Here is a 25,431-nt window from a genome sequence, read left to right on the forward strand (position 1 = left end):
GGACACAGAGAGGTCAATGACAGTTTTGATGTTTTAAGTGTATGTGACTCAATGTTTATCTTATTGTGATATAAAAATATAATTGTATTTTGAAAGGCAGCATAGAGAGCCTATCAGAGTGAGTATAACATGTTTAGTTATGGGGACACTATTCTGTTAGGATAGCCTGGGACAGCATACCAGTATAAGTAACTTGTAGGAATTGGGGGGTGGGGATGCAAAAAAGAGAGGAGGAGGAAGAGGAGGGAAAGGGAGATGGAAGAAAAAAGGAGTGAGAAGCTGCTGAGCAAACTAGCAACAGGGTCCCACCTGTAGAGAAATGTCAGCCAATGAGAAATGACCAGTAACAGGCGTGGCCAACAAACTTACAAATAAGGCTGTGTAATATGACATTTTATATACTTTGGTCTGTGCTTCTACAGTGTATTACTACCGCTCTCACCATTGCACATCTTTATTAAAATCTTATGCAAATGGCAGTTGGACAAACCAAGGAAAAAAAGTTGCTATGGCCTATGCCTGAGTTAGTGTGGAGCAGAGAGAACAACAGAACAAAGATAAGCCAGAAACTGACATTTAAGAATCAGGTCAAAATCTGGCCACAAGAACTCAAGTGCCCCATATGGGGTAGAAGACAGCATCCCAAGCAGAGTAAACCTATGTACTAAGGATCTAGGGAAGGTTACAGTAGAGTGCAGATTATGTGAGTGGAACAGAGAGCAAAGGGGGGTTATGAGGGACCTGGGCTAGCAGTCAATGCTAAGGATTTGGATCTTTATTCTAGGAATAGTAAGTCATAATTTTTATTTAGGAGCCTGATATGTTCCCGTTATCGTTTATAAATATCACTCTGGTGACCGTGTAAAAAAGAGATTAAGAAGTGGGTTTTAGGGTGAATAAAGGGAGAATACTTAATTAGCTACAGTTGCGGTCTGGAAGAAATACGACGATAGAAATGGAAAGGGGTATTCAGAGTCAAGAGTCATTTGGGAAGTAAATTGACAGGATTTACTGACTTACTAGTGGATTAAATATTGGTGGTTAAGAATAGACAAGTATAAAAAATACTTCAAGTTTTCAGTGGTGTTAACTGGCAGAAGGATGGTACTAACTGAGATGGAGAACCAGGCTAGTGTGAAGAATGATGAACTTCATTTTGAACATGTTGAGTTTGCAGTGCTTTTCAGGTATTCAAGTGAAGGTGCCAAGCAAGCAGTGGGCTATCCAAAGGCAACTCAGACGAGGTATGGGATGGGTATAAATGGGGGAGTTGAGAGCACATACACGGCTGCTAAAGCCCTGGGCATAGATGATGTTGGCAAGGGCAGAGCATGGACTCAGGAGAGAAGCAAACCTTTGAGCCTTTAGGCACATCAACATTTTGTGGCTTGGCCGAGGATGATGAGGCAGTAAAGGAGACTGAGAAAGAATGGCTAGAGATAAGAAAATCCAGAAGAGTTGAGGGTGGCGCAGAATTTCTCAAAATCAATGAGAGATTTCATAAAAGCATGAATAGACAGTGATGCCTTCTGAAAGGTCCAATAGTCATAGGGACTGATATGTCAAAAAGAATTTATCAGCAAGATCGGTGATCTGGGAAGAGCTGCATCCAGGAATGAATTGCGGTAGTAACCAGAAAATGGAGATGGAAGGTATGATCAACAGTTTTGAGAACACTGTGGTGTTCTTTCGGTGAGGTTAGGCTATTAACTTTTAGGGAACAATACTTTAAGATGAAAGGGATTTGAACATGGAAAAAGGGAGAAAAATGGTGAAGCTGGGGATTGATTCTAGAGGTAGGAAGGGAGACAGATGAATGTAAAGAGGAACAGGTAAAGTCTGGATTCGCTCTTGATTAAAATAAAAAGAAATGCAAAGTTCTGATGGCCTTTGATAGAAGATTTCAGAAAAAATAACTTTTTTGACATAGGTTGGTCGCTTGAAACACTATGCTGATTATTTCCTTCTCAACAAGAGAAGGAAAAGGAGGTCAGAGGACGCTTATATCCCAATGACCACAGAGCTACCTTAGAAATCAGCTAGCAGAGGTTTCATTTGAGTTCCTGACTTTGCCTGCTATGTCTTGCTGATGTGAATTACCACTTCTTTAATTGTGTTTTATCAAAAAGGGGGCAAGAGGCTTTCAAAGATATTCAATTCTTAACTCTAAAATTTTGCTTGATCACACAGCTCTTAACTCTTTCATTGAAAAACTAATGTATGTCATACATAAAATAATACTCATATTAGGATATTGCTTTTTTTCTTTGGCTATACTTTATGACTATTTTAGAAAAACTGAATTTTATCTTTTAAGCTCTAGTTGAATTTACCAGCCTTATGTTAATTGCATATATAGAATTATATGTAGATATAGTTATAGATGTAGACATAGATATAAACGCAGACTTATATAGTCATAGGTATAGCTATATATACACACAGAAATAAAGGTGTGATATCATGGGTTCTTCTGCTGATAAAAATAGCTTGAAACCTTTTGGGTGCAGCTTACAAAATGCCTATAATAGATTTTAACCCAAACACAACACCAACAGAAGTTTTCAATCCAAACACAACTAAATTTGATTGTTTCACACTAAGTCAAAGAAAGAAGCAATGGAGGGATTGGATGATCCATGGTTTTAAAGGCCACGGAGAGGTCAAGGGTTAAAAATTCAGTAAAAATACTCATTCCTGTAACGATTGGGAAGTCTTGTGTTCTTTTCAAATGTGCTGCACTGACAGAGGTGCTTGGGAGAAACAAAATCTCTGAGAAAGAGTGTAATGGAAAAAAAATAAAGGTGCACAGATGAAGAACAGAAAAGAGAGTCAGAGTGTCAGTATTACGAGAAAATTTCTTAGCAGAAGACAGGAGGGGAGAGAAAAAGGAGAAGGAGACCAGTATATAAGTGAATGGTGACGGAAAATAAGGTTAGCATCGAGTTATTAATATTAAAAATCATGTTCTTATCTGTTTTTGACCTATTTTCATTTTCTTTGGGCTCTTCTGGGGACAAAAATCTCCTTTTGAAGCTTCTGCTTCTTTTCATCATTTAATAATTGCTTCTATTTTTCAGCTTTTACTAAAAAGGGATTTTTTAGCCCTGGGAATGCACTGGCATTAAAGGCGAGAAACAGAAGCTGTACTTTGAGCACTCCCGAAGAAAAGCACTTTAGAAATCAAAGACATTGCTATATTGCTATCATGCTCTTCTCCCCTTGAAAGTTTGGCATGCCTTTAGCTCTGATCCTCACAGAGAAGTCTTTCAGTTTAACCATTATATTAATAATCTGTGCTCTATAAAAGGAATGGATGTCTAAATTGATCAACCTAGTTCAATAATCTTCTCTTTTCTTTAGTTCTGGTGCTATGGATCTGAGCCAGGAACCAGAAATGGGAGCATTGTAACTCATTTTATCTCCCATGTAAATTACATCCAGCAATGCATTAATTGTAAGGGCACAGAGCCAAGAACTGTCAGTTCTGTGCAGAGATCCACAAGCTGAATGGTTATTGGAAACATGATATGTTAACTCATGAATAATCCTTCCATATTTTTACATAGTTATATAATCAGTTGCTTATTATAATGATAATTTGCAATAATATTGGAATACCGAATAGAAGACAAAAACAAAAAGTTATTTTCAAAATAAGTGTAATATATATTTCTAAGTACCATTTATTATCTATCAAGACAAAATTAGATGGATCTTATAATATTCAAGAAACAATAGCAACTAGCAAAACTTCTGGTAAAAATTTTCCCCACTTAGGTAGCTCTGTGAAAGGCATCACTCACAGAGAAATATCTAAACACAGCCAGGGGGGAAAAAAGTTTTAAACTAGAAATATAATCTGTTCCTGGCAGTTCATATAATTGGAAGACACCTACTGATAAGCAGGTTTAAAAAGAAAACATTTTAACAGAAGATGGATATAATTCCAAGTTGCGATTATTCAGCATGTTCAATAATTTTATTTATCAATATAATAGATATAAATATACACACACACATATATATAGATGCAACAACAGGTGTGGAAAAAGCAACTTGAGCTCTTTGCGTGTATTTATGGACTCAAGTTTATGCCCTTATAAATCCAACCTAAATTATAATAAAGGATACTTATTTCCAAATATTTCTAGTATTTGGAAATAAAAAGAGACATCAAAAGCCTGCATTGCAGAGAACATTTTTAAGAAATGAAACAATCTAATATTAAATAGGCATATCATTTAATAACTCTCTATTCTAATTGTTGAATTGGGAAAATAAGTCCCATTGAAACATAGAAATATTTGGTAAAGATATTCTAGGAGTTAATGACATGTATGAAAACAATTTTTTGATACCCTAAAGCAAAACCAAGTAGGAGACCTATGTCCCTTCATGTTAAGGATGGCATATGCTAATGGAGCGTTCCACACTTGCGACTGTTGCTCTGAAGGCCTGAGTGTAGTCTCCATGTTTTGTTCACTGATATATCCCAAGACCCTAGAACCATATCTGGCACACAGTAATCACTTTATAAATACTATCAAATTGTTGCTGGCATTCCTATGAAAGTTGTAGAACAACACACCCCCAACATGGTCTATACTGTTAGTTTAATTATTGCTCTCAACAAACAAAAAATAAAAATGGAAAACACTCAGCTATCACTTACAGTTTACAGAGAACTTGCCACACATACCCCCACGTGGTCACCTGGGTTCCCAGCAGACTGGAAGCTGCTGTGCGCCAGGAGCCCACCTTGGAGCCCCAACTGGTGCTTGACTCTGTTCTGCCCTCTGCCACTCTGGTGGATTAAACTGTGCCCCCAAAACTCATATGTTGAAGCCCTAATGCACAGTGCCTCAGAATGTGACCTTACTTGGAAATAGGCTCATCGCAGATGTAATCAGTGAAACTAGGATTAGGTGATACTGGAGTGGACTGGGCCCTGTATCTGATTAGACTGGTGTCCTTGCATGCACACAGGGAGAACACCATGTGAGCATGAAGACGGGGATCAGGATGATGGTTCTACAAACCAGGGAATGACAAAGATTGTCCGAAAACCTCCTGAAGCTGGGGCGAGCATGGAACAGATTCTCTCTCAGAGCCCTGAGAAGGAAGCAACCCTGCTGAACTTTGACCTCGGATTCTATCCCTTGGAACTATGAGACAGTCAATTTTTGTCAAGCCACCCAGCTGGTGGTCCTTCGTTACAGCAGTCCTTAGTAAACTAATACAGCTACTGACTTCCTTCTCGCAGCTTGTCAGATCTCCTATCAGGGACACTTTTTCACTGGCCTCACTCCCATTGGCACTGTCTTGTTCGGTGCCAAAGAGTTCACAAAATTGTCTCCTATTTATTTCAAAGCTGCCGCAATTATACATTGTCAATATCTAAGACATTCTCCCATCAAATTACATAGTAATTACCTCTGGCACCTTTCCCTTACCTTTTGCTTGCTCCCGTGCTTGGAGTGGCATTATAACTTGGAGGGGGCGGAGGAAACCAGGACTGCCTGTTAAGAAATGACATCAGTTATAAGCATGGTGCTTGAAAGACCTGATCCCATCCACATGTCTACCAGAAAAGCTGAAAATAATCAGACTAAAAGGCAACAAGGTGACTTTTCTACAAGGCCTCAGAGGAAAAATAAAAGCTATTTCATAAATGCAGTAGAAAGAAACTGCCCTACACACCAGGCTATCTGCTCCCCTATGGAAACTCCTTTTCCCTTTTCCTTCAGCACTAAGCAATGTGGACATTTCTTTTATGAAGGAAGCCAAAAGAAATGTAGAAAATAATAACACTTTAAAAGTCTAGACAGCAGGTCCATGGGTATTTGTCATAAAAATACCTCCTTTCTACTTTCTGCATATCTGAAATAGTTCAGAATAAAAATAACAATCTCATGTTCCACTCAAACTATAGCTTTAAGAAAACTATGTGATAGAAAACTATGATAAGTAAGAATATCGAAAACATAAATGAATACCACAGCATTGCTAACCTCGATTTTATATATGTGTATATATATATATATATATATGTGTGTGTGTGTGTGTGTGTGTGTGTGTGTGTGTGTGCGTGTGTGTGTGTGTGTGAGTTTATATACATATACATGTATATCCAATTAGAAAGATGTTTTCACATTACTGGGGCATAATTTTAGTTGGTGGAGATAGCTAAGGACTCTGTCAAAAAGACTAAGATATGAACCAAAAATGAAGTTGTGCAGAGAAGAGAAATGTAGCCTGGAGAAGAAAAGGTATGGATAGGAGGACAGAAGAGTTGGCTTTAAATTCCTAAAGCATGAAGCAGAGTCAGGATGGCAGAGTAGGTAAACTCTGAGTTCACCGCCTTCCACGAACACATGAAAATTACAACTAAATTACAGAACAACCATCACTGAGAACCACCTGAAACTCACTGAACAGTAGTCCTATAACTAAAGATGTAAAGAAGAAACCATGTCAAGACAGGTAAGAGGGGCAGAGACACAGTCCAGGCAAGGCAGGTCCTTTACCCAAGATTAATGAATGAAATATATTGGCTTCAAAGTTGCCCCCTGAAGGAGCAATGGGTCTGAGCCTCCCACCAGGCTCTTCAGCTTGGGGCACCTGTGCTGGGAAACAAAGTCCCCATAACATCTAGCAGGGATTATATCTGACAGAGGAAAAGACCTGTGGGAGACTGAGACACTGGCCTTTGAGGGTACAGACACAAATTCACCAGCTCCGAGCTCCAGCCCAGAGACAAATGTCTGAGAATTGCCTTGGTCATATGGGAAAAGAATTAAATTGACTGATTTCAGGAAGAGGGCAAGAGTTGTTAGATACACGCTCAAGGGAAGGAAGTTCTGGCAGGCTCTTCCTTTGTTGAGCTCTCCTCCTTTCCGGCTGTCTCTCAACAGGTAGGTGCAAAATCTGTTACTCTCCATTAACCCAACTAACACCATTTTCCCAGTCCCCAACAATTCCCTGAGATATCTGGCCCTGCCCAACCTGCTCACCCAGCCAGAGCCTCTTCCAGAGGCTTCAGACTCTTTACACAAGCCGCAGCTGGCTTCTGCTTACACTTCCGTCTCTTTCGAACACCCTCAAGCTCCACACAAGTGACGGCTGCCTTCAGCTTGCACTCTAGTTCCTACCAAGAAGTCCCAAGACCCACACACCCACACACGTGGTGGCTGGCCTCTGCCTGCACCAGAGCCCCTTCCGAGATGCTCCCTTGTGCACTGTTGGTAGAAGTGAAAAATGGTGCAGCCACTATAGAAGATAGTATGGAGCTTCCTCGTAAAATTAAAAATATAACTACCATTTGACCCAACAATCCCACTCCTGGGTATTTATCTGAAGAAATTGAAAACATTAATTCAAAAAGATATGTGCACCACTCTAGTCATTGCACCACTATTTACCGCAGGCAATGTATGGAAGCAAGCTAGGTGTCCGTTGATAGATGAGTGGATAAAGATGTGGCACATATATACAATGGCATATCACTCAGCTATAAAAAGAATGAAATGTTGCCATTTGCAATACCATGGGTGGACCTGAGTGAGATTAAGTCAGGCTGAGAAAGACAAGTACCATATAATTTCGCTTAGGTGTGGAATCTAAAATGCAAAATAAGCACAGAAACAACACAAAAGCAAACTCATAGATACAGAGAGCAAACTGATGGTTGTCAGATGGGAAGGGGGTGGGGAGTATGAGCAAAAGAGGTGCAGGAGATTGGGACGTTCCAACGGCCAGTTGTAACCAGCAAAATAGAGACAGACTGGTAGATGGGAGTAGGCTGACAGCTGTGGGGGAACAGGGGTGGGTTACAGGGCTGGGGGGGGGTGAAGGGATTGAACAAAAAAGTAAAAAAGAAAAACTCATGGATGTGGACAACAGTGTGGGGATTGCTGGGGAGGGGATGGAGGAGGAGGAGGGTACAGGGGGTATAAACGGTGATGGATGGGGACTCGACGTGGGGTGGAGAACACACAGTGCAGTGGGATTGTGCACCTGAAACCTGTGTAATTTTGTTAACCAGTGTCACCCCAATAAATCCCATAAAAAGGAAAATAAACGGCTGGTTGTAGGATCAATCACAGGGTTGTAAAGTACAGCTTAGGTAATATAGTCAATAATATTGTATTAAGTACGCACTGTGCCAGATGGGTACTGGACTTACCATGGTAATCACCTTGTAAGGACTATAAGTGTCAAACCACTCTGCTGTACACCCCAAACTAATATAATATTGCACATCAACTATAATAAATAAATAAATTCTGCTGCACAAAACAAGTTAAAGGTATAAAAAATCACAGCGGAGGTTCCAATGTCATATATGTACATTGGAGGTTTTCAGTGCTGGTTCACTGAAGGGTCTGCAAGAAACATCTGATTAGATGTTTGTTTTTCCTTTCAAAGTCCTATCTGTTTCCTTCATTATCCTCTTCTAAACACCCTTAAGTAGATATACATCTTATGGGGTCACTGTAAAAAAAAAAAAAAAAAAAAAAAAAAGAAGAAAGAAAAGAAAAGAAAAAGAAAGAAAGACTTAGAAAAATGAGAGTTCTCTTTATCATCCAATAGTCAGGAGCACTTTAAATACCCATTATTATCAAGAGAAAAATGAAGCCAAGTTTCTGATAAGATGGTGTGCTGTGCAGAATAATATTCCATATTGTCAAGACTTCTGACTTAGGCAGCAAAAGTGACCGAATAAAATAATTGATTTTCCACCATAAATGAAAGATGATTTCAATGTTGTAGCACAAGTACTTGTTTAGAGTGGGGAGGACCCAGACTTTCTGGCATTTACTATGGAAAAGGCAACAACCTGGCTTATCTTTTAGAAAAGGAATGCACGGTTAAATCGGCTCAGCTTGTCCTTAGCAACCAGAACTCAGGCCACATCTTGTCCTCTCTAAGAAGCAAGTGGGAACTTGAAAAGCATGTGGCATGTCGTGAAAAGGGAGCCGTGAGTGACACCCAGGGCTGCAGCCAGTGCTGAAAGCTGAGCTTCAGAAGTTTCAGGACTGGAGGATTTTCCTCCTTCTCTGTCACCCCTGGACAACCAGTGCTGTTATAAAGTACCTTGGCCAGGAAAAAGGATTCACAGACACGGACAACATGGGGGGAGGATGGTATAAGGAGACTAAATGGTAATGGAAAAGAAAAATACAATAAAGGTTTTTTTTCTAAAGTACTTTGGTCTGGAAACAGAGAAGTTCCACTCCTAAGAGAAGACCTGTTCTCTTAACTATTTCTTGTGTCATTAAAAAGGAAGTACTAAAAACACAGCCCTGGCTGGTGTGGATTGAGCACCGGCCTGCGAACCTAAGTGTCACCGGTTTGATTCCCAGTCAGGGCACATGTCTGGGTTGCAGGTCCCCAGTTGGGGGCGCATGAGAGGCAACCACACAGTCAGGTTTCTCTCCCTCTCTTTCTCTTTCCCTTCCCCTCTCTCTAAAAATAAATAAGTAAAATCTAAAATATATATATATATATGTATATATATATTAGTTTAAAAATTTTAAAAAATAAGGAAGTCCGAAAAACAAAACAAAACAAAAGTCTTAAACAGCTTTATTCTCTGAGGCACCACAGGACTGGACTAAGATGAGATGAACTCTTCTTTGATTTACTCCCATCTCACCTTAGATGTTACCCATGAGAGCTAGTCAAAGGTGTATGACAAAAGTGAGAGTCGTATTGCTGACTCCTGGGTCCTGAACTATGCCTAGGCTGTCAGAGGAATGACTGTTGCACTGGGTACGAGACCGAACTTACTGACCTTAAACTTCCTCTCCTACCTCAGGAACCTTTTTCTAACAAGCAAAGGGTCAGGGCGATATGAACTGTAGGTCCAAGAGAAAGATGATCCCATTTGCTGAGACTCTACAGGTACACACAGAATTCCAGCTTCAGGACAAATAGAATCAGCCTTTTCTCTCCAGGAGGACAATGGCCACGCCAGGGTCGTCAGCGGCTCCATCAACAAACACCGAGCACCTACCCTATGCTAGGCACAATCCTAGGTGCAGGCAGAGAAAATGAGCGACTGCTAAATGCACTGAGGTTCACACATGCTTGTTTTCCATCAGTGCTGTGTTCTCTTCAACACGGAAAAATCCCCTTCACTATCACGTTCAGCCTTGAGGAACATTCTGCCCCCACAGGTCTAGCTATTTCTCCACGCTCACTAGATAAACAGAACTCGATGCAGACAGAATGAGGGAGGCCATATAGGAGAAGTTGGAGGAGGAGGCACTAATCACACAAGCACAGATCAATGTCTGGAGATACAGTTTTGACCCTCTCCTTGGAAGAAGGATCAGCCCAACCCACAGAGCAGCAGAGGCAGCCACAATGCAGGCTGGTTTCTGGATCAACATATTGCCACACTGGTCATTATTTCAGGGTGAGACACTCACTGTGTAGGACTCTTCTAAAATGTGGTACCTGAATATCTGAGCTCTACTGTCAAAACATTAGGTAGATATTCTTGACCCTAAGCGAACTGGAGAAAAGATTGCATCCTTGAGGACAACAGAATTCACTAGGCCTTGGATCCCTGGGAAGTGAGGGCGGGAACAAGGAGGAAGCGCAGAGCCACTTCTGAATGCCGCTGGGAGCCTCGGTAGACGATTGGGTTCAGAAATTAGTAAAGAAGAATCCTGACAGAGTATCAGCAAGAGGCTGACACGTGAGCCCATCGTACCTCTTTTTCTTCACAGGAGTTGTAGCAGAGGTGGAAGCTGGGGTGCTGGTGGTGCTCGCACCCAGAAAACCCCCAGGCTGCCTGTTAATAACAAGAACAACAAATCTTCACATTCCTGGAACTTTGTCATTCTCTCCCACCTTTGAAGGTCGTATAATCTATTTATACTCCCATCTGCCCTCTATCCACCACAAAATATTTCACCTGAAGGTAGAAGAACAAACAACAAAAATGTTCTTCCTCAGTTTACCCTTTTTATAAATTGATAGGCTCTCGTCTAAATCGCTAAAACCAAAGGAATTGAATGAAGAAATCATTCATTATATGACTAATTGTATGCCTGAAATCTAGACTGATCAATTCAGGTGTGCTCTGGAAACATATATATATATATATAATGTATACATGTATTTTAATCCTGTAATTATATTTATTGTAAGCAAAAATTATATCATAATATTTTTGCATTGAAAGCATTAGTTTTTTTTAAGAAAACATTTTAAAATCACACAGTTTTAAGTCTCTATTTAGTATTCAACATGCACAGACCCTCAAAAAATGGAAATGATCCAGACCTGTTTCAACTACTGAAAAGTTCGGTCCAGTGTGAAAATCACTTTATATATAAATACAAATTTAAAACTAACTGAGTTTTCAAAAATTGACCTAGTTTGGGTAGGTTATAATTGCCAGTAGTACATTCCAGGGAAAATATATTCCATCCAAATAGATTGTTAGAAACCCATGATTTCATGACTCATTGAGTAGTAGATGTGATGGGTGTTTGGGGAGGCGTGTGAAATGTAGAAAGAATGAGTTAATTACACTGGAGTAAGAAAAAATAAAAAAGGTTCTCTGGGGAAAGAAACTAAAAATATAGATTAAAAATAAAAGAAAAAAAAGGTTAAGCTCTGGTGTTGGGTTAGAACAGAGGTCAGCAAACTTTTTCTGTTGAAGTTCACACAGTAAATATTTGAAAATTTAAAAACCATTTCAGTCTTTCTATTATTTTACTCTGCTATATGGTAGGGCTACGGCTATATTACAATTAAAGTTTGGCCTGAGGGCAGTATGCTCTGGTTTTTCTTGATAACATTCAATGAAATACACTTTATTCTTAAAAAGTAACTTCAGTTAGAAAAGTACATACGTTTTGGTTGCTTCTGGTGATCTAAATGTGGACGTGTGTCTGGTAAGAAAAGAAAAGGCAAAAGTTTGAGCAGCAGTGAAGAATTAATACTTGCATCTATTTGAAATTGTCCATGAATTTAGAATTACAAGTATTAAGGGTTAGACATTATCTGAGAAAAAGAAAAGAAAGCATCAGTATTTGCATAAATGTAGTAACATGAATTTATAGTTGTTTCATGTCTTGTTAGTACATTGCAAAAAAAACTGTTTTCTTTCAGAAAATTAAGTATTTTTTTCAGTAATTTTGTTTAGCAATAAGAATTAAAAATTGATATTCACATGTATTTCATAATCTTTCTATCAGGATAACTTATATAGAAACATAAATGTGGTAAAAATGATGGCCTGAAGCAATAAGCTCTCTTGACTTTTAAGCCAGGCACCAATATTTTATTTTTCTCAAACCATGAGCAGGAGTAAAATATTTTTCTCCAAACATTTTGTGTTAAAAAAAAAAAGGATAAAAATTTACTGAAAGATATTAAGTAGGATTAAAGAATAGTAAGTAAATCAGTAATGCTTAGAAAAATACAGAACTTGTGCCTTTTCCAAAGTTAGTAGATACTGGTACCTATTGGTTAGTTGGTTATCCAAGGGATTGGCCTTATATGTTTTAGCTGCATCATGTCTGTCTGAGATCCTTTGTAAAGAAACAAGACAAAAGAGGATGAACATTACATTTTTAAACTCCTTTTAAACTTCTTTTATGCTAGAATAACTTCATAACATAACCTTCCTATAACAAAAAGAATTGTTTTTCAGCTGTTACATTTTAGAAAAATTCACCATAAAAAACTACTTGTGGCAAAATCTATTTATGAGGCAATTTTAATAGAGTTTGGAATTTTTAAAGTTCATGCCATTCTGACTCATTGAGCGTTTAACTCATTAACTGTTTTATATTCATTATTGTTTAATAATACACATAGCCAATGACAGTACCTCTTATGTTGGTAAAATACATCACATTATAGCTGTCTACGAGACCTTCATATAAAATAAAAATCATCTTGGGAAATTGCTACTCTGGAACACGGAAAGCAACAATCGATCTAAAACAAACAGAACCTTAATACCAAACATTCTCAAGGTTTAAATAAAGGGTGAGTTCCGAAGTTAAAATTAAATGAATTTAATAAAAATTCTACTAGGTAAGTCTATGTAGGCAATACTGCTTGTAGTAATAAAAATAGCTACCTATTACTCTCTACTGCTCACTTTATACATTTTCCTTTACTCTTCAGAACATCCCTACAATATAAGTGTATTATTTCATTTTACAGGTAAAGAAGTGAAGTACCCGAGAAGGTGGATGACTTTCTCTTGGCCACGCAACGAAGAGGTAGTCTATCTCCAAACTCCTTTCAGCTGCGCCCCATGGCATCATACACCTAAGTCTGTTGTGTCGTTGTGCCAGCCCTCATGTCTTCCTTCAGTTATTATCCTTCATCTCCACTATTTCTTCTAGTTTATGAATGATCATGGAGAGAACTCTAAACCACCATTCCAACATATTTATGTCACAGTCTTATTACTTACAGAAACTAACTTTGTGCTTCCCTTGGAAATTAAGTTTCTTCCAACTTGAGATATGAAATAGGTTGTTTAATAGGGATCAGTCTTGGAGACAGGAAATACCCAAACAAGGTTATCAGCCATATTATTTTTTGAAAAGGTATGTATGTGCGGGGAGGGGCGTTCACTTCCACATAAAAACACTAGAGGTCGCTATAACCTAGTTTTTCCAAATGAGTCATTAAACCACAGTCAGGTTTTGGGCCATATAACATGCTACATAGTTATTTATTTGTTTCTTTAGAACACCTCATATATTTTTTTACCTACATACATATATTTTAAAGGGAACTCTTCATGTGTAAACTTAGTACTTTTGTCATATTGATATTCATTTAAAATAAATGCATTATTATTGAAATGCACATACATACACGCACCAGATATATTTGATCAACTTCCTCCTAAAATTATTTCACATGTTGCATTTGGAGTGGCTTGCGTTATGGGACACAAATCCTACCAACAGGGCTTGCCCTTCTACACTGATCCTGTGTCCTGTTGGGATATGGGACTCACTGCCTGGGAAATGAGCTGACCAGGATATTTTTTCCAAACATGCCAACTAGACTTCTGTGTAAAAAAGTAGGTAATCTCTGGCTTCATTTTTTCTAGTGTATAAAATGAAGGCTTTGGGCTATATTGGTGGTTCTGAATTTGGGATGCACATTAGAATTACTTTATAAGCTCAAAAAAATGCCCATGTCCCACCTCAGACTAACTAAATCAGAATTTGGGGGATAAGGTGGTGGGAACAAGTTATCAGTAAAGCTTAAAAGCTCTCTCAGTCATTCTAATTTGCAGCTGAGGCTGACGAGGACTCAGCTACTTTGCCAGCGTGCTCTGGTCTGGTCCGCTGCTAATGTTCCTAGGGTCTATCTCCACTGACCCGACATCAACTCTCAGACACACAGCCTGCGAGGGTTTAGGTCTCCCACATATTTACTGTTCTTGAGGCATCATTATCTCACTTTCAAACTCATTCTTAGAAATAGTGTTTTCATCTCATGTAAAAAGGCAACAGGACAGCCTGCAAGGCCAAGGTGAATGGCAGAGGTATTTTGACTCCTTTCTCCACACATTGCTGTGGAGACAAGATCTAATACATACGTTGTACTTCTACAAACTCATCCCTGTCAACGCTATTAATTCCAGGAGAGACGCCACCCCCTTAGGGACATCAGTGCTAACTGTCCTCCTTTAGGCAGACTGACTATGAAAACCTATGAGTAAAGTACATACATTTGCTACAGTAATTAACACTGGCACAGTCTGAATACAGAACAAATTACATATCAGGTTTCAGCATATCTGCTGAAAACGCAGTGGGTAGCATTTTTGTCTACAATAATAGCACAGCTTTAGCTGTAGGAAGTGACCCCAACTATCAGTGGACTCAGGTGTCCATTGTGTCTAGACTCCAATTAAAGGTGTTAACTTTGCTCTTCACTTGTGCTTACTACGCATCTCTATCCAACATAAAATTTAAACGTGATTCGTAGCATTTACACTTCAACCTGAATAGATGTTTCTTAGTTCTTTCTATAGAGATGAGTCCTTTCCTTCCCTGTAAGAGCAAACTAACAACAGGCACAACATAATGGACTCATTCTATAAGCCATATGGTAATACCAGGGCTGAAAGAATAGTTTCACTTTCTAATGTAAAGAGCTAATGTCTTCATCCTAGAGTGGATCCAAACTATTATGTTATTAAAATGTATAGTCTCTCCATAAAGTAGTCATGCAGAAACTATTGTTTCTCCATCATTGGGATGGAAAGGACTGACAACTCATGTTCACAAAAATGACTATATTCTCTATTTTAAATGGACCAGATTCCACACAATGTCCACTCTTCCTATACTCAAACCAGTTTCTTCAAGTTTTTCTATCAATCTACTTTTAGCAGGCTTTAGGAAAACTGTGTTATCGAATAAAGATTTTAAGTTTTGAAAAAGATAATTCAATTCTTATAGCCCTTCTATACCTGCATATAAAACATCACAGTTCAGAGCTTATCTTAATAAACATTTAAATACCTCATGCTGTATAAGAAATGGGATTTAATATGTCATGCGTTCTGCTGACATAGTTCAAAACGCCTTACCTGTCTAAAGTGTCATCAGATCTGTACCGGCTAAGTGTGGCTTTCAGCTCATGTCTCTCGTCTGTTTTCCTGTAGCAAAGATAATAAAAGACATATCAAATAAATGACCAAGAACATATAGTTTATAAACCTATCACGCATTTGGTAAAAATTTGGCCTATTTGGTAGGAGGTACATATATTCCCAAGAAAAGACAGATTTGAAGTATCCAAATATTTCAAGTATCTAAATTTGAATTTGAAAGAATAAATTATGGCAAACCCATTTCCTCATGCTAATATAGGAATTCTTCTCTAAATTCACTCTTTCTAACTAGAATGTAACATACTCCCATTGGGGAAACAACACAACATGAAAATGGTTAGTTACTAATATGTATCTCTCAATGTTGATTTTTACACAATAGGAACTCCAGTCCCTTACAATCAACTATATTTTATTTACAAGGATTTGGCAGCACAACAGGCTAAATACAAATTGCTTTATTTAAAGTTCAGCACTGTGGACAAGGTTGAAAGATAATGCTGGCAGAAGAGAGGGAGGGACAGGAAAGAAAGGAAAAGAGAGAAACAGGAAAAGTTGGAAAGAAATGAAAAGAAGAAAGCAGGAGAAGAGAAAACAGATGGATGTTGGAAGGAGGGAAGGGAGGAGAGATATGGAGAAGTAGGGAGAGAAGAGACAGAAGGCAGAGAGAGTTGAAGAAGCCAGATACAAAAAGTGAGAGGGAAGAAGAAAACATAAGGAAAGAGAGGACAGAAGCCTCAATAGTATGAATTATGATCACCAAGGCACTGGAAATATCTTGATCAGAATGATCAATCATATATATATTCTATTTAATACCTTGTATGACCCTGTGATATAGGGAAAGCAAGCTCATTGGGGAATTAAACCATGATTTACTGTGTTTACATATCAGAGCGAACACAGATCGAAGGCATTAAATGAGTCAAAAGTCCTAAAACAGTATAGTAAAGATTTAATTTTTAACTTGATGTCATATATTGTGATTAAGCAAATATTTGGAGGTAAACAGTATACAATGCACACTACTGATGGCCACGAGAAAATCAAGAATGAATTGTGGACCCAACATACACAGAGCCAGAGGGACAAATTAGATACCTTCCAACACCCAAAGGTACAGAGTGGTCAGAGTTGTAAAGGGGCTTTGAATGTACAAGGAAGCTCTAAGCTGAGAAATCCTATTTCCAGAGGTGGGAATCGGAGAAGGCTTTACGACTGAGGTGTCGTTTGAGCTGGACCTTGGAGGATATGTGGATGTGAACACAGTGCAACAGAGTGAAGAGAATAGTGTCAGTTAAGACAAGCAAGAAGGAAAGGAAAAGACCTAACAGAGTAAAATCACACTACAGGTCATCACTGTGTGTAATGCCTGAATGCAAATCGGTGCTGCAGGGCCACCCAACACCCTGCCATAACACAGCCTCTTCTCAGACTGTCATTTTATGTCTCCCTGGCTGGCTTTAATCTTCCCGGCACTGACCACAACAGAACATATTATATTGCGTTTACTTCTTTCCAGTCTCTCCTTCCTCCACCTTTAACTGGGAGGCAAGTTCTATGACAGCAGGGACTTTGTTTTGTCCCCAGACCTGACAACGGCATCTGGCTCACAGCAGGCCTCTGCGCGGGTATCATTTGTGCTTATTGGACATGTTTTAATGATCTGGCAGCGAAGTACATAGTAAAGTTTCCTAGTTTGTGATAAGATGAAGCTTGTTATCGAGGGCGATGAGAACGCATTATTTCCTTTTTCCTTTATTTTCAGTCTCTGCTCACGAGGAGCTCTTGGCACACATTGTCACTCCTGCTCGGAGTGCTTCTTTCTCTGCCCTATGCCTGCCAGCCACCCCTTCCTACTTGGAAATCTTTCCTCTTCACCTTGCCAGCAGCAGCACCCCCATGAACGGCCACTTCCTGTATTCAGGCGGGGCTAGTCCTCCCCGCCACCACTTTTCCCTCTGCTACAGGAGCACTTCTCATGGTAAATTTTATTTAGCACTTTAGTTTACAGATCCATACTTGTCGTGAGTGTGAGAGCTCCTTAAGGTCATGGGTGGTGTCTTATGCACCTTTGTATTGCCAGCACCTGGCACAATGTCAGCACATAGTAGGTGCTTCAAAGTGGTACTGGGTAAACACCAAAGTGGAAACAGCCTTTGCAAGAGGGGCCAAAAGTGTCAAGCAGACTTTCATTTGGGCAAGTACAAGGAAAAAAAATAATCTATACTACCCTTTTGGGAAAATGTAGTTTCAGAAACACTAGATGTAGGTCAAAGGGAAAATGTCTCAGGCTTAAAATTTTTTGTTATTGAAGCTAAAAGCTCTGTGTGCTGCTTTAGCCAAAATGCTGTCCACCAGCAGGGAAGTTTCAGGACACCAATAGAGTTTAACATAAAATAAGCACAGAACGTATTAAGCTCCTGTTAGCCTAAAACATACTGAGAAGCTTGGTTTTCTTGGTCACAATTACAAACAAGGCTGTTTGTTTTATTGTCCACTGAAAGGACAGTAAAATGGAGGGGAAAATTTCCGTTGGGGGCTCAACTCAAAAGATTAGACTCTCTTTGTCTGGTGATATGGGGTCTTCAAAATCATGATGACCAAGGAGAAGGCACAGGTAGTGTCTGCCGAATCATGGAACAGTCATTCAAACAGATGAACTAAGGCTGGGAACCAGAAAACCAGATACTTTGTGTAGAGGGTTGTAAACTCAGTACCCTCACAACAGGGCAAAGTTGTGACCAGGTTTAAAAGAGTTTAGAAAAATTCATAACTAAGAATTTCCAAAACAGACATATTCAACATGTCAACTTTTTAAAGACCACACCATAAAAGAAAGTCACACTCCTTTATTAGGTACCTTTTGGTGACACAGGCTACCAGACCGGATAAAACTTGTGTCTGATAATTAATTGGGTTCTTCTGATGGGTGTGGTTGTATGTGTGTGAGTATAAAGGTGTTTTAATAAGAATATTATCTATTTATTTGATAAGCCTTAGCTTATTTAAATCATTATGATTACTAGTTTTGTCTGTATTTTCCTACTAATTTGTCTTTGTCAGTCTATTTCCCACTGATTAGCATATACTGATTGTACATGGAAGCTCTAAGCTGAGAAATCCTATTTCCAGAGGTGGGAATCAGAGAAGGCTTTACGACTGAGGTGCTGTTTGAGCTGGACCTTGGAGGATACGTGAATGTGACCACAGTGAAACAGAGTGAAGAGAATAGTGTCAGTTAAGACAAGCAAGAAGGAAAGGAAAAGACCTAACAGAGTAAAATCACACTGTAGGTCATCACTGTGTGTAATGCCTGAATGCAAATCGGTGCTGCGGGGCCACCCAACCCCCTTTATGTCTCCCTCGCTGGCTTTAGTCTTCCTGGCACTGACCACAGCAGACTTCTATGAGCCTATAAAATTTCTAAAAACAAGTGTACTATCCCAGAAAGCAAGTGAATTCTGGAGCTGTTACGTCTATATTTTAGGGTTCCTTGCCCTAAGGTTCAGAGATTTCTTATGTGGTGATGTCTCTGTGGGAGCCCTTTTCCCTTTCCCGTCAGGAATAGGGCAGTGGTAATTCTACTCTCCAAGCTGTAGTTCTGGGAGTCTGGAGCTGAAGCAGCACAGAGTTTGCCCTGTTGAAACCCCCGATGATATCAGAGTGTCCTTCACGTGCCCAGGACGTCAAGGAAAGCTTGAAGGTAGCCACAAATATTCAGTCTGTTCTGAACAAGTCTTCTCAAAACTACGCCTTTGTGTTTCTGTTAATGATGTAACTTGTTTGAAACACTTACCTGTCCAAGGCATCCTGGGAGTTATGTCGGTTGAGCACCACCCTACCATAGTTTTCATCTCTGCAGAGAAAGAACAAAATTAAGTCACATGAAAAATAACCACAGTATTTAGTAAGCACTAAATAAGGGAGACATGAGACAGCTCACACTTTCTGGCAAGGTTAGTTCATATTACTTCAGGCATAAAAACACAACTATATATTTATTTGAACCAGTCACCACTTGAAAGAGCATGGTGAAAAGAAACACGTTCGTCAGTACAAATGATCATTATTCTAATTTACCCCACAAGGTTTCCAAGTGATTCAACAATGGAATTAGTGTTGGTTGTTTTGTTTTGATTTTCCATCAGAGTGTGGGAACATGAGGCCATCTACTTTGTATATATTAGAAGGATCATTTTCTGCAAAAAGGCAAAAGTTCTCTATAAAAATACTCTAAATTTAATTAATCCCATTATGTCTAGATATTTTCATTTTATGGACTTGATATTTTTCCTTGGTAAGAGGAGGGAAATAATTATTAATATTTGTGGTTAAAGAAGTTGGTTCCTCACTGGAGATGTAACTTGTTTTTGAACCATGAGAATACAGTTTGCTCTGTATAGCCTTTATAATAACCCTATGAATTAGGCAGGGAAGACACCATCATACCCAATTCACAGATAAGAAAGTTGATTTTGTGGCTTTCCTAAGACCAAAAGATTAACAAGTGACAAAGGTGGGTCTAGGATCCAGATCATTTTATTCCAAACCTTTGCTTTTCCTATTGGTCAACCCTGTAAAAAACCTTCAGGCAGAAAACCCCAAAGCCATGTCCTTCTTACTATGTACAGCAGGACTGAAAGTACATGCAATTGTAGGAAATGTCAAAACATGTATTAGAGCCTTTGGTCTTGAGCCAAGGCAGAAAGTACCTGATCCTTTTTCATGTCAACCTAATCAAACCTGAAATACCACATCCCTCCTGGTTCTGCTCCACTAATATTACTCAACACTCTGAAACCATTTAAAATAAAGCTATTAAAAAAACTATCATAGACAATTAAAAAGAAAGAACAGTGAAACAGCTACAGCAAATACATACCTTCAAGAATCCCAAGGGAACTTTTCTATCTCCCTTGGTATACTTCCCCGAACTTACAAGAGAGTAGCAGACACTAGGCATGTCTGTACCTGAAGAATAATTATAACACGTAGCCCAGAACTGGGCTAGTGGGAGCAGGGGAGGCATCAGGGCCAATTTCTCCTTCATTCAGCAGCTGGTATACCACCCAAGCTGGCTTCCCTGGGTCTTTCTAAGGAGGCCTGCCAGACATACAGCCACCATTCCTGCCAACAATCATTTGTCTTAGACATCTCTATCTCCCCCCATCTGTGCAGATATTTGCAACACAAAATTTGTGCTCTATATTTGATATCACTCTACCACTATGAAAACACAGAAATGCCATATTAGGCTCTGACAGAAGTAATAAATGTTGCTTCATAAACGGAATCAATTGTTGTGCAAGAGTGTTAACTCTAAAAGGCAGTGTGAATCTCCAAATACCTTCAACAGTCCCTTAAAATAATCTTTAATAACAAAAATCAATAACCATTTTTATTTAACAGCTACAAGTACACTCCTCAAATAACCATCCATAGACAGTTTGGTAGTAAATTTAGAGTAAGTATCCTGTAATGCAAGGCTTCTGAACTTTAGTGTTACTGATGCTATGGATTGAATAATTTTTTGTTCTGGGAAGTGTCCTGTGATTTGTAGGATGTTTAGCAGCAACATTGGCCTCTACCCTCTAGATGGCAACTAAAAATGTCTCTTGTAACCTTTCCAAACATCCCTTAGGGGTAAAATTGCTCTGACTGGATTAAAAACCATTGGTATCATGGGAAGATAAGGATCACATTAAAATCTCAACTACACCCATCTGTGCAAATATTTGCAACCCCAAATTTATGCTCTATATTTGACTAACTTTAGAGCTGTGTGCCATTGGACAAGCTATTTAACTTCTCTGAGCCTCAGATTTCCCATCTGTGTAACAAGGATATAATACTTATTTGTGTGATTGTTGAGAGATTTAGTAATGCTTAACATGTGAAGTACCTAGTATCAAGCCTAACACAGAAGAGGGTATCAAAAAATGTGTGCATATGTATACACATAATTCATAATAGATGTATATCTGGGCTGGATAAATGTCTAGCGTAAATCTATGTCTGCAAAAAGGTGACATGTCTATAGGCATCGCTTTAAAATCATAGTTGAAGCAATGCTCAAAGCAGACAAAACCCTCTCAATGTTAATTCTTTTCCCTTCCTAAGCAATACTGTACCAAATTTACCACCATCTGAGGTACATGGCTAGTAGGGACTAAAATAAGTTAAGAATTTATTGATTTCACTTTTGTATTAAGTAATTTCATTTTAAATTATTATTACATTTTTAAACATACAATCATACTCTTCTGTGTTTGCTTCAACTGATGTGATCAACATGCACCAGAACTATCCCTCCCACAAGCATCTGTTTAGTTACAACAACGAGACCCTACTTTCTCTCACTCACGACTCACATTCTTTGGTATGTGAATATTAGAAATGGTAGAAATAGTCTTGAAAATCTGATGTTACCAATTTCTGCTTAATAAATCTTCCCAAAAGTTAGGCCATGCAACAAAGTGTTTTAGAATGAAGGTATTCAGTTTTTAGACGGCCATGAGCCTCCCAAACAGAGACCAGCTCTCTCGCCACTCATCCACCCACTCCATACCATTTTACCTTTCTCCAGGACGGTTCTTTATCCAGCTGTTATCCTGCAGGAATGTCCTTCTTTTGTTCACCTCAAGAAAGCCCTGTTGCCTCTGTGTGGTCCCCTGAGTAGTACTCGTCATAGCTATCAGCAGGAAAACAAAACAAGTGGGAGATGTAAAGGCATGGAGCGAAGCGCGGGTTTGTTAACCTGGCAGTCTCAGAAGGCCCATCTGATTGGCCAGCATCAATCTAGGTTGGCAAGACCAGTACTGTTTCAAAGTAGGATGCACCAGCAAGAAACAACAAATCCCACACCCCATCATCAAAGATAACATGTAACTGCTCAGGTGCCAACTGAAACTGCCCATGCAGCTCACAGAGGCCCCATCTGGCACCCAGGAATGTGGAACCATGGGCCCAGGATAAACCAGGGCAAGGCTTAGTGGGGAGGCCTCAGAACGCACACAAGACTGTTTTAAAAGTGCCTAGTAAAATAATAGTCAATACAATAGGGCCTGGTGCTTTTGATTATACATAACTGAATTCTTTGATCTCATGGGAGCCAGAAACACAAAAGATCACATGCAAAACAGGACATTTTTAGTGATTCAATGTAAAAATCTTTGAAATGCAATTATATGAGTAAAAGCTGTTGCATTCTTACTTCTTTTCTTCAGCCCAATTGTAGCAATGCTAATTAAACTAGGCTGCTGCTTCTAAGCATTCAGTATCTATATTACATAATTAGGACCTGAGAGTTGTTTTCCCCAGATTTTTAAGTTTTCTGAGTAAGGGAAATATCATCTACATTACCATTTCCTGTGGGAGATGCTTTTCTTAGGGCAAAATTGGACATGCTGACTTCCAGTATGGATCTAAAAGAAAAATAGGGGTAGGAAACACAACAATGACCCTGGGAATGTACAAGTGACTCTTCCATTGCTACCGAGACACATTTTATAATGACACTGACAAAGTCACAGGATCTCATATAATGAATACATGATGTAAGGTGCCCCCTGAGAACCCGGGAGTCCATCTCTTCCACCGTGTTTGTTTTACAGATGGAGAACCTGAGGCCCAGAGGGTTCAGTGTCCTGATGTTACAGAACAAATAATTGGCTGAATCAGGCCATCAGCTAACCCATTTATTCAATCAATAAATATGCACTGACTGCCTATGATATGCCAGGCTCTGAGCCAGAAGCTGGGGATAAAAGATGAGTAAGATAAGTGTCTGGTTGGGTCAATAAAAAAAATACATGGAACTGATAGCACACCATGCAGTGCCCTCAGGAGGGCTCCGGGTTCCTCTGGGGAAGCCAGCGGGAACCCAGGCAACTGGTGTGTGATTAGAAGGAAAGCAGCTAGAGGCATGGAAGTCACAGATCTGGGAAACAGGGATAATTACAGGTCACCACTGCTTGGGAAAGCCCAAAGTTTCTGAGCTACGGCTAATCACCACTTCTAAGCTGTTAAGGGGTTAAGGCAACCCACCGTTCCAGCTTGCCTGGAACTGACTGGGTTCCCAGGGCTCTGTTACAACTTTGTGAATCCTAGGCACTTTTGCTTTTGTGGACCTTTTTTTTTTTTTTTTTTTTTTTAACTTTTTTTTCTGTAACATACATTTCAACTGATAACATACCAGGACAGATCAGATTTTTAGAAATTTCCTTTACACACACACACTTAAAAATTATATTTATGACCATGTTAGTATGAAGATGAATAATAATCCAGACTGGCTTCACTATTATTATTATTATTATTTTCATTTTTCTTTTGCTAGTAAAAGAAATTAGTATTAGAACCCTTTTGTGGGCTCCTCAAGGTATCATGGACCCTAGGCACTGCCTTTTCTATTCAATGGGTAATTTGGCCTCTGTTTCCCCTCATGTGAGACTTTCAGTTTTAAAACTGGAAAATTCTTGGGCAACCAGAGATGTCTGCTCGCCCTAGATGGGGTATTCTGTATTTGCAGAGTTCATCCAACCAGGCAAGGTATGGAATGTTGGAGGGGCATTCGATCTCACGTCAGAAGCAAGTTCTAGGTGCAGCTTTATCACATCCAAGTTCTGTAACTGAAACATTTAGTCTCCCTGTCAAATGGGGCTAATGAAACCTGCCATGGACCCCATATGGATTTCGTGATGAGTCAATGAATAATGTACACAAAAATCATTTTGTTAAACAATAAATGCTGTTTGGACTTAAGGTACTATTATCAGATAGCCATTTATAGGTATAACTTGGGGCTCCTGAAATCCCCCATCTCCCATCCTCTGATGCAAAAGTACCTCCTACAATAATTAGTCATACAACCTAAAGCAGTAAAGATACAATCCTTTGGATCAAGGCATTATTTATTTTCCCTCGAATCTTTACATAGAATGTAAATTCCCCTACAGTTAGTGAGAAATGGGAGATACTGATGCCCAGGACAGATCCCCTTTACCAGGCTGGTGCTTAGGGCCTATAAGTTCAGGCTGCACTTGCTCAAGGGAACAGCCCTTAGCCACCACAACCTGTAGCAGGTGACTGACTGACACAGGATTAAAAAGGTCACTCTCTTGCCTCAAGGTAGAGCCTTTGTGCAGTGATTTGTGTTTCAGAGCTCATCATGGGGTCCAGCTGAAGCTAGACCAGCAGGGAGCACTTCCTGCTCAGCTCCTTTCCCTGCCTCCCCTTCCCGCTTCCCTTTCTCCTTTCTTCTGAGAGCATAGTCTCAGATATCCTCAGGTACTGCATCTAAGGAACCCAACCTAAGACTAACAACCAGTGTAATCAGTCTAGGCTTTATCTTTACAGAGACAAGCATCTCTTCACTCTACTAAGAACTGAGAGTTTGAAGGTCTTTCCGAAGTTAGAGCTGCATTTAAGGATGCTATTTACAGACTTTGTCACCTTGGGTATGTTATATAGTTCAGCCACCTGATGAAATAGAGCTGTTTTGAGGATTAAATTAGATGACATGTAAAGTGTCTAATTATTGCCCAACACACAGTAGGTGCTCAATAATTCTTAACTCCATGCCTCTATTACCTCAGAAAGCAGAGAACCAAGACAGAGAGGTGTGGTTGGGTGTGGGGGGCAGGGATGTGGAGCAGCTTTGAATTTGGGCCCTGGGCAAGCAGGGAGTCTGGGTAGCCCCTGGCTGTCTGTGTTTTGAAGTTGCTAAAACTTTGGCAGAAAGAGAGATAAAGAAGTATGTAATGGCAAATTTCAATCTCAGCTACTTGTTCATTTTGCCTCAG

The 25,431-nt window shown here is 39.4% G+C and overlaps 1 protein-coding gene across 5 annotated transcripts in view; it reads right to left on the reverse strand.

The window, feature by feature from the left end:
* The window catches only part of SCEL (sciellin), a 102,697-nt gene that overhangs the window by 63,631 nt on the left and 13,635 nt on the right, over window positions 1–25,431 (reverse strand). For 4 of the 5 annotated variants that reach the window (XM_090258304.1, XM_090258305.1, XM_090258303.1 and 1 more), the window contains exons 2-9: window positions 22,991–23,052; window positions 22,205–22,319; window positions 19,425–19,484; window positions 15,602–15,670; window positions 12,489–12,557; window positions 11,877–11,915; window positions 10,727–10,807; window positions 5,457–5,522 (exon numbers count right to left, since the gene is read on the reverse strand). In XM_090258304.1, the coding sequence (XP_090114430.1) occupies window positions 5,457–5,522; window positions 10,727–10,807; window positions 11,877–11,915; window positions 12,489–12,557; window positions 15,602–15,670; window positions 19,425–19,484; window positions 22,205–22,319; window positions 22,991–23,033 (542 nt within the window). In that variant the 5' untranslated portion in view covers window positions 23,034–23,052. The remainder of the gene's footprint in view (window positions 1–5,456; window positions 5,523–10,726; window positions 10,808–11,876; window positions 11,916–12,488; window positions 12,558–15,601; window positions 15,671–19,424; window positions 19,485–22,204; window positions 22,320–22,990; window positions 23,053–25,431) is intronic. The other variant, XM_090258306.1, reaches the window with a different exon arrangement.

Source organism: Furipterus horrens, unplaced genomic scaffold (assembly GCF_987537825.1).
Source record: "Furipterus horrens unplaced genomic scaffold, mFurHor1.1.pri manual_scaffold_12, whole genome shotgun sequence".
In the NCBI taxonomy this organism is placed as follows: domain Eukaryota; kingdom Metazoa; phylum Chordata; class Mammalia; order Chiroptera; family Furipteridae; genus Furipterus; species Furipterus horrens.